Genomic DNA, 12,636 nt, shown 5'->3' on the forward strand with positions numbered 1-12,636 from the left:
ACTACTTCAAAAGGGGATTTTGGAAGCTTAAAATATTGTGCATTGACGTTTCAAAATGGACAACTATTATGGGGAATCCTGAAAAGAAAGATGGACAATTAAATTGGGATAGATGGAGTAATCACAATGGTGTTTTCTTCTTCATTATGCTAAAAGAAGATCAGAAAGCCAAGACAACAAACTGATGCTCATCTTAACAACAGTTTAAATCATAAATATAACTGAATGAACCTTGAAATACTTGGACAACATTGATCTTTTTGGAAAACACAACTGCCATAGATTACAATGGAAGAAGTTCATGATGGAGAATCAGGCCAACCTAGTCGAATGAGTTTCTACTATGACATTCACATCGGAGCTTCATTAAGGGTTGGATGGTATCATCATATAAAACAAATTCCCATGGGCAATGTCAACCATATAATATAAACCAATGAATAGGTTTAATCTATGAAGCACGGACACAGACACGGGGTATGGGTATGACACGATATGGACACCGCGATATGGCAAATTTCAAAAAAAATGCGACACAGACACGGCAAGGATACGGCAATAAAATAGTAATATAATTTTTTATTATATATAAAGAAATTAATTTTTACTCAATTTCTTATACATATATCAATAGACTTATCCCATTTCAACTAGTTCCAGCACAGACCATGTTTCTTTTAAAAATTTATAAAGATTCACGGTATAAACTACATTAAAATACAAATATTTGTATATATATAAATATATATTTTTTATATTCAACAAAACACATTCTTTGTGACCAAACAGATCCCCAAAGAAGATAAGATGCTTTTTCCCCACCTCTTTTTTTCCAAACGGATCACTTTGTTATTCACGCCTCTTAATCCCTCCCTCTCATCCCCCATCTCTTCGTCTCACTGAACGACGTCCATCTCATCCCCTCTATTTCGGCAATCCTCTCATCCCCTCTATTGATATATAATATTCTACATGTATGATTTGGTGAGGATAATTTTTTACGATGATCTTACGTAACCATCAATCTTCATCACAGATTATTCAATCTTCATCATAGATAGAGGGACACAGCCGGACCCTAATGGGTATATGAAGATCTCATCCCCATACCAACTATTACACAGATCTTCATCACATGGTCGGGGCCTCTTCATCTTCTTTCTCTCCAGCATGGCCCAGCAGTGTCCAGCCGTGTCCAATATATTAAAAAACAAAAAAAAAAACAAACAGGATACGGCAATTGGAGTTTCGGACACATGTCCGACACCAATACGAAGCCCTCCACTGCCGTATCGGTGCTTCATAGGGTTTAATATATAGGTTACAGATTTTCTTGAAAATCTCTATTTTTTATAAGCTTATAATTATTTATGAACAGTACTTCCCTCCTTACCTATAAGAAGGAACCTCTTTCTTGCAGCTGGCGTGTCATAATATCATTGGAAGAAGTGTCCTTTTATAATATTAAAAAGGGTAAAGTGTATAAAACCCCCTGAACTTTCAGCCAATTGCAGAAAACCCCCCTGATTTAACAAGTGCCCCCCTGAACTATGATAAAGTTACATTTAAGGACAGCAGGTGAGGTCTCCGGCACCAAAAAACGAGGATTACAAAACTACCCTTAGTGGAAAGATGCCGTATTGGTGCTTTATCAACTTGTGCTGCCGAAGTGTCAACCAAAATCTCAAGAACCAATAAAAATTCGCCAGCACATCAGTTATCACTACCCCACCTCATTTAATGCAACACACGTGTCCCACCTCGTTTTAGTACCAAAAATACCAGTGCCGGGGACAAAAAAAAAAATTGAATCCATCAACACCGGTGACAAACAGGGTCCATCAACCCCAACTGACCATGAACTCCGGCGACAGCTCAAGAGCATACAACATCCAAACAGTCCCACGAGCCTAGAAAGTTTCTGCTATCCCGAAACCGGCGAGTAGGTCTGATTTGACGACTACCCAACCCAGCAGTTCCGATGAAGCTAGCGCCGTTCCGTTCTTGAGAATCTCATTCCGGCATGGGCGTGGAAAGTAGGAACGAGACGGTGAATAATGAGTCGAGGAAGATGAATCGCAGTCGTTGAGGATGTCAATTCTACAAGAATAAGTCGAGGAAGATGAATCGGAGTCTGAATCGAACTCGTGCGGTGAGGGATGAATTTGATAAAGAGGTGGTCGTGGTCCTCGTCGTCGGTTTGCTGCTGGTGCTAGAGGTGGTCGGCGTCCTTACTGCTGCTTCGCCGCTGGTGCTAGAGGTAGTCATTGTTCTCATCGCTGCTGGTGCTATGTGATTGTTACTCATTGCGGTTGGTCCAATAAGCTTCCTGGTCATCTCCTCCCCTCCTTCTCTGTATTTCTTCTCACACAAACAGAACCAGGTCACCGCCGTGTTTACTTCGCACCAATGGCGGTGCGAGATGGTGTTGTTGTATGAACCCATTTGTGGCTCAAGCTCACTTCTCAATTCGCAGAAACCCTAACTGCTGGTGGCCTCGATTTTAGGGTTTTAATTAGGGATTTTTTTTTTTTTTTTTGGTTCCGGAAAGTGTTATCAATTTGGAAATTTTGGTTTTATACATTTGTATAAGGGTAGCTTTGTCATTCCAAAATTACAGCCCTGGCATGTGTTGATCACGCGCCTATTTAATCGGGAAAACCAAACGGAATCTTGCCCATGGGTAATTTTTGCAAAAAATTGGATAGTTCAGGGGGTTAATTGTAAAAATAAAAGTTTAGGGAGGTTTAGTGAGATAGAGTATAGTTCAGGGTTTTTTTTTTTTTTTTTTTTTTTTTTTTTTTAGCATTTTACCCTATTAAAAAAAAAAAAAATTAAAAATGAAAGAAAAATTATCTATTTTTAAGGTTGGTTAAACTAGTACCAGATCTACTAAAATAATCCAATCATATCAACATCAGCTGTAAGGAGGAGGCTCCTCCTTATAGGTAAGGAGGAAAGTATTGTTCGTTTAGACTGCACGTCAGCCAGCTGCCAGTCAAGGGCATGTGCTAGCAAAGATGGCTACTTTCATTTCTGCAGAAGTTGAATGAAGATTCCAGATAGAGCAGACTAGAGGGGACAATAGGATACCCGACCCTAAATAGCAAGAATTTAGGCTTTGAAGAGTTAAGATTTCTTTTTTTTTAATAAAATAATAATAAAAATAACAACAACTTTGTAGTAATTCATCCACTTTCTTTTCTCTTTGCTTTGAAGGTGTCTCCTCCCCCTTTCTACTCGTTTTCTTCTTCCAGAACATCCCAAACAAAGGAATGTAAATAAAAAGTTGCAGTATTAACCAATTTTACACAGCGGCTTACTTGTAACTTGATAATTGAAATTGGTGCTTAGCAGTTTATATCGTTGAAGCAAAATACATATGTAAATGAAACACAATATGACTATTAATAAAAAGAAGGAAAGCAAAACACTCCCAATTAATTTAAAAATGAAAGACATCAAACATATACAGAAGTATGTAGTACCTTCTTGCAGAAAGATGATCCTTCTTAATCATTCTCCGCTCTAGTTCTAGCTCTTCATCAAACATGAACGTGCTTGCAAAATCATTAGATAGGTCATCCAGATTTTGTTCAGGCATATTTGATGGGACTTCAATGCTTTCGGTTTTATGGATTTCATGATCAACAAAAGTTGCAGGTTCAGTTCGTAGTGAACAGTCAGTATCAGGGAAACAACCAATGGTGCGAAGGCCTGAGGGCATGATGTTTGAGTCAGAGTTCGATCCCCTGCTTGAATCATCATTTCCTACACCAAATACTTGTTTTTCACCATAATAAAGACTCTTCTCCCTGTTGTCTTCTCCATTACCATTAAATGATACTTTTTGAGTAATGTTGCCTGATAACAAGTGCTCCACCAAAATTCCATTACTTGATGGAAATTCAGCAGTTCCTTTACAGGTGCCCTTCGAATCACCTTCATTCAACTCATTATTCTTTAAAACAATGGTAGCTTTCTCTACGAGTAGTTCCTCGGGAGTTTGATCAGTTGAAGGTGGAATATATTTTGACCATTCATCACGTCGTCGCACCTTGTCACCCTATAGAAATAACAGTCAATCTAGGTGATAAAAAGGATATTCAAAAAACAAGCATAGCATAAGAAACAGTAATTTTCAAAAATAAAAAGACTTTCTGTCTCAAATTTTCATTTGAAAAGCCAATTACCAAAGAGAGTAAAAAAAAAAAAAAAAAAAAAAAAAAAAACCCGACCTGCACTTCAACAGCAGTAGAATTTTGCAGTGCATCAAGGATAAATGTTATGTTGGTACTCATTTTCTTAACCTGCAACTCATAATAGAAGACATCATAAGCTAAACACATTGTGTCATTTCAAGCAACAAAATAAAGCAGGATATGTCAAGTAAATTTAAAACAAGCCATAGAACACTTGAGAATATATAATGTTATGTTAAATAATAAATATCACTTGTCTGAGGAAAAAAAAAGGGTAAATAATTTGCAGCATTCTAGCAGAAAAATAGGCAAAACTCTTCAGAACATACCCTTTTGAAGTCAGCAATGATAGATATTGGAACCCAACCTTGGCCATCCATCAACGAAAGCAAGTAGTGATCATTCTGTAGATTTCCATCACTGCCACAAGGAAGTAGAGATTTCAACATTCAAGTAACATAATAGCCTGTATTATATAAACAAGTGCCCTTCGTTTTTAGTAACTAATCTATTTATTATGACAGTCCCATGAGCATGTTTACATGTTCCAGTGGCTCCATCATCTTTTATGTAAGAATTGAAGGTGTCAAAGTTGGAGAACCCATTAAACAAAATGGCAGCTCTTATCACATGCGATAGTACCTTCAAAGGCAAACTAAAAGAGACCACAGCCATTTATCATCCAAGAGAGAGGGAGAGAGAAGGGAAAAAAAATATAAGAGATGAAAACCCACCCGATATTGTGCTTGTGCACAACGGCGGATCTAGGTGTATGTTTGTGGGCTCAAGCCCACCCCAAAAAAAAAAAAAAAAGAAAAAATTTACTATAGGTAACTTTAGTCCAACCCAAAAATATATATATTTATTACTAGTATTAGCCCACCCAAAAAATTATTAGCCCACCCCATTAACAATTCCTGGATCCGCCCTTGCTTGTGCATCAATGTACGCTACAGATTTGCATGACATTGATGCATGGAACATTTAACACAATGGTAAACCATTCACTATTTTAACGTAGAAAGGGATTAAAGAAACCAACTAGATACAGAGGACCTGAAAAATGTTTTCAAGAACTCTGGTTACAAAAAACAGTTTTCAAAGAAGAACATAAAGACTGTTCTCTCAAATTAGGCTTTTTTTCAACTCAGTTCCATAACATTTTTAAAACAACTGTTAACCAAACAAATTCTCGAATTGTATTCAGTTTTTCCATTCTCTGATAACATAAAACTATTCCCAGAAAATAAACCAAGCAAGCCCAGAATTTCCCTCAGATGACTCACCTGAAATAATATTCAATTTGCTTTACTATGTTAGCTCTCAAAGCTAATGTCTCCGAAGGCAGCTTAGAATTCCCAGAATTTAAAATGTGTGGAACAAAGTGAGCTGGATAAGGTATTCTAATAGAGCCCGGAGCTGCAGCAGGAAGATAATATACAGATCCAGGAGGACCTGTGTCATGACAAAAAAAAAAAAAACACCATTTTGGATGAGTTAACCCCCAAAAATAAATAAAATAAACGAAGAAAAAAGAAAAAGAAATAAAGGTTGCAAATGTGTGGTAAAAAATGCACATCCTTGTGCTGATGAGTGATTAAGACTGTCAGATGAAAAGGAGAATCAATATAAAATATACAACTTTGCATCCATTAATGTAACTTAGGGCCAAATTATTACCTGGAAAATTTGGTCCACCAATGAAGCCCGGAGCTGGACCAAAAAACGGAGGCCTGATAAATGCTCTTGGCCCAACATTTTGTTGCACGTGGATGTTCTCTCTTGGACCAAATGCGCGTTGATTATGCCATGTAGGATTAAAATGCCCACCAGGCTCTTGGACATTATTTCTTCTATTAGGAAAATTGCCGACATACGTATTGGGATTGCCACGTAGTGGAGGTGGAACATTTATATTAGCATCTACCCCATTGACCGGTGGAGCAAAAGCTTGCACAGGAGTCTCACAACCAGACTTCACAAACTGAGTTTCAACACTTGGAAAGGGTCCAGGGAAAGGCTGGTAAGCGTATCCAGGAAATTGAACATGCATCCCTGGTACCATGGTATGAAAAAAAGGTGGGACCGATGGTTGATGAAAGGGTAAGGGTACAGGAAAAGGAGGTGCATAATTTGGGTTCCGCTTGGATCCTGCTTTTTGTTGACCTATTGATGTATGCTTGTGCAAAGCATTTTTGTTTCCATGCCCATGCGACTTTTGCTGCTCACCTGACCCCTGGAAGACCAGAAGATACAAGAGGAAAACTCTATAAATTTTTTTTTTTTTTTTTTGATTAGTAAGAGGAAAACACTATAAATAAAGCTACTGTAACTTGGGGCAATGTTTTTATTCAGAAGAAATCAAATAAAAAGTGAATACTAAGCCTTAGATCATTATGGATTGGGTCATCACTCCCCTTGCCTTTTTCTTGTATTAGATCAGAACATTTTATCTTTATTGATTTCACAATGTGTAATGTATATTTATATACAGACACACTCTGTATATTTATATTTATTGATTTCACAATGTGTAATGTATATTTATATACAGACACACACATTTAGAGTACTAATGCATGTATGTACAAATATGCACATGATTATATCTTGTCACGATAAGCAGCACAAGGTTTTATTTTATAAAAATGTGGGTCATAAATTGATGCTTCACTTGAAACCCAAAACAAATTTACAACTATTAAGATTAACACAGACATGGTAAATTAAACATTTTATATATATATAATTAATGCAAATATAGCAACTAGAAATGCACATACAGTGGCCCAAGCATAATAACAAGAAGCAAGGTCGTTTCTGCACTGTTAAGGCCATGGCCACAATCAAACCACGTGCAATCGTATCTTCTCTTACTAACTCTATCCATGTTAATTTTGGGTGTTTCGTGGGATCCCATGTTCGTGATTTTTGGAGGGTTGCACCCTTTTGCGTTTGGTGGTGCATTTGGAAGGAGCGGAATAGAAGAAGATCCTTTGATGGGGAGGAATCTCCCATTGGGGCTTTGATATTTCATATTATTAGCTATCTTTAGTTGGGTGATGGGGAGAAATTGTAAATCTATAGATGAGAGTTGATTTTTGGGTTCCTTGGGTCCGTAGGACCCTTTTTGGCTTCAGCCTTTTCGGGATGTGTTCCCTCTTGAACGCTTTCAAATACATCTTTACTTATCAAGAAAAAAAAAAAAACACTATTGGTCTCAAGTTATGATTGCATGTTTGGCTTGTTATATAAAAAGCCTCCACTTTGGAGTAAAAGGTTCCAAATGAAGCTTTGTAAGAGGCATTGACCAATACAACAAACGCTCAAGCAAGTTGCAGTAACAATCTAATAGGCAATTTAAGAAGCTTATTGTTAGAGAGATGTATGACCATGGTTGAAGAATGAACAAGAATATTTGCATAGTGTTCATATACAAAAATGCAAAAGTGTTACATTGAGGACCAAGTAGTATTAGGCTCTATTATACATTGATGTATAAATGGCATATGAGTTACGTTCCCACTAATGTTACCGATGGATTACTTTGGGACATGGAATGAAAATTGATCAAGGTAGACCACTTTTTATAGAGCATACTTCATAAATACTTAAGCTAGGTTTGAGCTGGAAGAGCAATTTTCTTTTATAACTAGAAAAAGATTAATGCAACATTGGGGTAGGCTTCAAAACTGCACATCTCTGTCTTTTTAACAATTGGGCAATCAATGCACTTAGAAGTAGCAAAGGGTTGTTAATTACCAAATTTTATTTCTTAAAGTCAAGTGATTCTTCTTCAGTAATACGTTGTTTATTCACAATTGAGTATTTTATTGTTCATGAAAGTAGGAGTGAACCTATGTGCATAGTCTATATAAACCTACGTGACCATATAGACAATTGTAATCATTCTTAACGCCTGGGCTTCAGAATAGAGTGCTCCAAGTTGAAAATCCCAAAGAATACCACAGAATAGAACTAATGAACATTAAACTGTAGCCCTACAAAGAAGAATTTCTGTCCAAGTCCTATTGTTACCTCAGAAATGGAGAATAAGGAAGATCCCTCAAAAATCCCACACAAAACCCTAAACTCAGATCATCACATTTGCCCCTATATACCAAATATTTCGAACTAAATGGTTAAATAAAATAAAATAAAAGGTTTGGATATTTGGTTCAAATATTCAGCAGCATGTCCTTTTAATTGTTCCTTCTTTGGCAGTTTTACGGGATGAGAAAACTGCATATGGAAGCACAGCTGAATTTTGGTCATTTGGGTGGACATATAATCTAGTAACAAAGGAGAATAAAAAATATATATATAACGAAATGCATATGAACGGTAATGATTCAGGTTATATCAGAAACAGAAATGAAGAGGGACAAATTATAGAAATAGAGCTTATATTATATTATATAAGTCTGAACTTGTTAAAAATTGTTTTCAAGCTAATTAAAATTTATGTCCTGTGATTGCTCAAATCTAAGTAACAAGATCATTCTTAATAGATGTCGCTCTCACGCTTCGCGCATGCTCACGCTCAAATTCTCGCTCTCACGCTTCGCGCGTACTCACGCTCAAATTCTCGCTGCTTATGACGCTTCACGCGTGCTCACGCTCAAATTCTCGTTATTTATAACTTAATTCTGCCGCTCTCACACTCCCACTCTCGAATTCATTCTTGCTCATGCTCCCACTTTATGTGACTTGGGTTCAAATGCTAGAGCTTATCAAAGATTGATCTTTTTTTCCATACATTCAAAAAATACACTCACAAATTTACATATATATGCATTTATCATGAGTTAGTTAACTTTGAAAGTATCCACGGCAATATAACAAGAATGAAAAAGTATGTGACTAACCGGCACAAGTAAGGGCGGCTTTGCATCTGAATTATTATTGGGTTTAGATGATGCGTCGGAGAGAGCCGGCCATGAATTGGCATCAGCGCCCATCACCGGAGCATCGGACGCCTTCCCATCGGCCGGAGGTGTCTTCCATGGTGATGGTGATGGAGATGGAGAGTCCTTCTTGGACGCACTCACTTCCTCCTTCGCATCATTCTCTGCCGTTACCATCACTCAACTCTTATAGCCCCAAATCTCACTCAGAACTTACAAAACTAATACAATTTCAATACAATACAATACAGAGTCTTCTTCGTCTTTTGATTGAGTTCTTTGATCACTCAGAGGGGCACCGGAACTGAAGAATCAGCTGAAAGTGGCAGCTGAGGCGTAATTGTGACTGAAAACGACGTCGCGGAGTGGATCTTTCCTGTGGGAAGAGAGAGAGAGAGAGAGAGAGAGAGAGAGAGAGTGTGTGTGTGTGTGTGATAGAGAGAGAGATAGAGAGAGAGAGGGCGAGAGACAACAAAAGAAGGGAGCGAGGGAGGGATTAGGGTTTTTAAGTGAAGTTTAGGACAAAAGTTTTGACAGATTGACGGTTGGAGACGCCATCAAATTGCGGAACTGTTGAAAAGACGGAGGATTTAAGTGCCGCTTATATACTGCTCCAAATTTTAGTGTTTGCTTTTATGTTCTGTTTGGTTCGACACAGATAAAGGGAGGAGAATAAAATAAGGAAAATCAAGAGAAAGTTCATGACTTCATGGCATGTTTGGTATTTAAAAAAAAAAATCAAGTACTGTTTGACTGACACAAACAAAATAATATTTTAGACATTAAAAAAAAAAAATTAGTTGAATTTTAATTTTTTTTAAATAAAAAGATTTTTGTACAACACTGAAAGCACTATTTGTCGGACATTTATTGTTATTTTTTTTTAAAAAAAATTCCATTATGGGTATTGTATTGTTTAATTATTTTTTATCCATAATGGATATTGTATTATTTAACATAAATGTTAGAATTAGAAATAAAGTTGTTGGAAAAAAAAATTGAATATTAAAATATTTAAAATACTATTATTTTTTAGTAGCAAAAGCATACTATTGTGGCACATTCAATAGTCAAAATTTGGAGCTCTTTAAAATACTCAAAATTTGGAGCTCTTTAAAATACTGAAGTGGCAAATTTGGAGAGTTAGATTTTGAATATGACAATGGAGATGTTCTGAGTTTTGAAAATTTTAAATATCTTCCCTTGTCAAATCACAAAGTTTTGAAAAATTACGAAACATGCAATTTTATAATATTAACCGTAATTTTATAATATTAACCGTATTAGTTAAATTAAATTTTTAATTCAAACTCACAAATTAATCAAATCCATAAATCATTAATAGCATTCTCAATTGGATTCACTTTGTTTCATCATCTTGAGCCATCGTGAGACCGCCAAAGAATTCCCAACAACTCGGCTTTCATCGATCGGCTTGTACAAGAGTTTGCCTTAGAGTTTCTCTTTCGCATAGTAATAGATTTTGCTCCCTTGGAGGGTATTGGAGGATTTGACAAGAAATTATGCAATCCATTTGTTCACTTTTTTTTATTTTATTTTATTTTATTTTGGTGGGGGCAAAAGATTGGGATCAAATTTGTTAGTGAAATCAGGGTTTGGTGGAGAGAAATGAGGAGGTTAATATCATAGCGTGTTTGGAAGGTCTTATGAGTTTAATAGAGTTGGTGACGAGTATATAGTATAAAAACTGTTTGTCAAAATATACAATGAGGGATGTGTGTGTGTGTGAAGATAAACATGGTAGACATGTAAGAGAAATTTAGGTGTTAGTGTGAAGGCTGTTAGAAATTTCGTAATTCAAAATTAATGATTATGTTTAATGGAGTGAAATAAAAATAAAATAATTAGGTGATTTAAGTATAAGACAAAGCTGAGTGAAGATGACTACATAAAAAGGCAAAAAGGTTCAAGACCTTAAACAAATAGCAAATCAGTCAAACAACTTCATCAAAAGGCAAAACAGTCCAGAGTTCTTCTACGATTGGCAAATAGTTTAAGAGCTTCCTCAAAAGGCAAAACAGTACAAGGTTCTACTACAAATGGCAGATTAGTCCGAAGATCAATTTCAAAGGACAAAGATGTAATATTCTCAAATATGAACTTAAAAGGTACAAATCATACTTTAATTTCATCTATCACCACCATCTAGGTACATGCATACACATTATTGATGATCATATGGTATCTATTTATTGCATAGTAAATCCTATAATATATTTATTTATTTAATTTATATATATTTTATGAAAAATGATTTTCATAATATATATATATATATATATATATATATATTTAGATTGAGTTTCTAGAGATCTTAAATATATGTGAAATATATATTCATATATATTTTCCTGAAATTGTATAGAAGGTGAATATTGCTTAGGATGAGTTTTGCTAAGTGTGTTAATACTTGTCATATTGATTTTTATCATGTCCTTGAGTAACATGAAAATGTTTTCTAAAAAATGAATTCGTGCTAATTTTGTTAAGTTTTAACTTGCATAAGATACGTTATATGAGTATGCACCAAGAAATTTTTTTTCTAGAACCTTCTCATAAGTATTATGATGTTTAAATTATATTTTGAATACTTAAAGTTAATCACATGTCTTAAAAGTCAAAAGACATAAAGTTGCTAAATGTTCGATCAAATTGTAATGTCCCGGATTTTTCTGGATTTTTTTAAATTTTTTATTTTATTTATTTTTCATGTCTCGTTTTAAGTGCCCCACAGGCCTCGAGGGCCGTTTAAGTCATTTTATTGAGTATTTTTAATTATTTTAAGTCAATTAGAAGTGACACGACCATTTTTAGAATTTTTTCAGAAGTCGGGACGATTTCTGAGTTCGGAAACTTTTTCCGTTTTTACCATTTTCATTGAGAAGTTTTGTGGACATTTCACACATATACATAGACCTATATCTATACATTGAAGAGATATTTTGTGGGACATGCATGGCATTGTGATAAAAAGGTGAGGGCAAGATGGTAACTTGGCCTTAAGTTAGTAATCCACCAATTGTTGACATTTGGCACATTTTTGGCATTGGAATCCCCCTCCCCCCCCACATTCTCGGCCAAACTCGCTCTCCTCTCTCTCTCTCTCTTGAGCTTTCTCCTTCTCTCTTTATATCTATACATACACACATATACCTCCATGCTTCTAGCTTAGATTTGGAGGAGTTATAGTATGATTTTGATGATACCATAAAAGGGAAAGTGGAAGAGCTTGGAAAGGGTTATCTTTTGACACCACTATTGCAAGGGGTTAGAGGAATTCGAAATTAGGGCTTCCGTAAGGCCTTGTTTGGCTAGCACACTTTGAGGTAGGGGTTGTTTAATATTTCAAACTTTACCTTTATTTAAGTATTCTTATATGATTTCACTTGAATCTCATTATTAGATGACAAGTATGTGATTAAGTTGATAATTGTGTGACAAGGTGTTCTAAGCATGCTATATGTGATGAAAAATGTGTTACTTCATGCTAATTGAGTCTGTATTCC

General features: G+C 35.7%; 1 protein-coding gene across 1 annotated transcript in view; it reads right to left on the bottom strand.

Annotated features, from left to right (window-relative positions):
• Positions 1-9,695, bottom strand: part of LOC132268261 (la-related protein 1A) — a 42,837-nt gene extending 33,142 nt beyond the window's left edge. The window contains exons 1-6 of the mRNA XM_059769090.1: positions 9,071-9,695; positions 5,883-6,438; positions 5,489-5,657; positions 4,532-4,622; positions 4,239-4,310; positions 3,489-4,066 (exon numbers count right to left, since the gene is read on the bottom strand). Of these exons, the coding sequence (XP_059625073.1) occupies positions 3,489-4,066; positions 4,239-4,310; positions 4,532-4,622; positions 5,489-5,657; positions 5,883-6,438; positions 9,071-9,286 (1,682 nt within the window). The 5' untranslated portion in view covers positions 9,287-9,695. The remainder of the gene's footprint in view (positions 1-3,488; positions 4,067-4,238; positions 4,311-4,531; positions 4,623-5,488; positions 5,658-5,882; positions 6,439-9,070) is intronic.
• Positions 9,696-12,636: the final 2,941 nt, after the last annotated feature.

The sequence above is a fragment of the Cornus florida genome, unplaced genomic scaffold, assembly GCF_030987335.1.
Source record: "Cornus florida cultivar Cherokee Brave unplaced genomic scaffold, ASM3098733v1 CherokeeBrave_3.0.0_Hap2_Chr08, whole genome shotgun sequence".
Taxonomy (NCBI): domain Eukaryota; kingdom Viridiplantae; phylum Streptophyta; class Magnoliopsida; order Cornales; family Cornaceae; genus Cornus; species Cornus florida.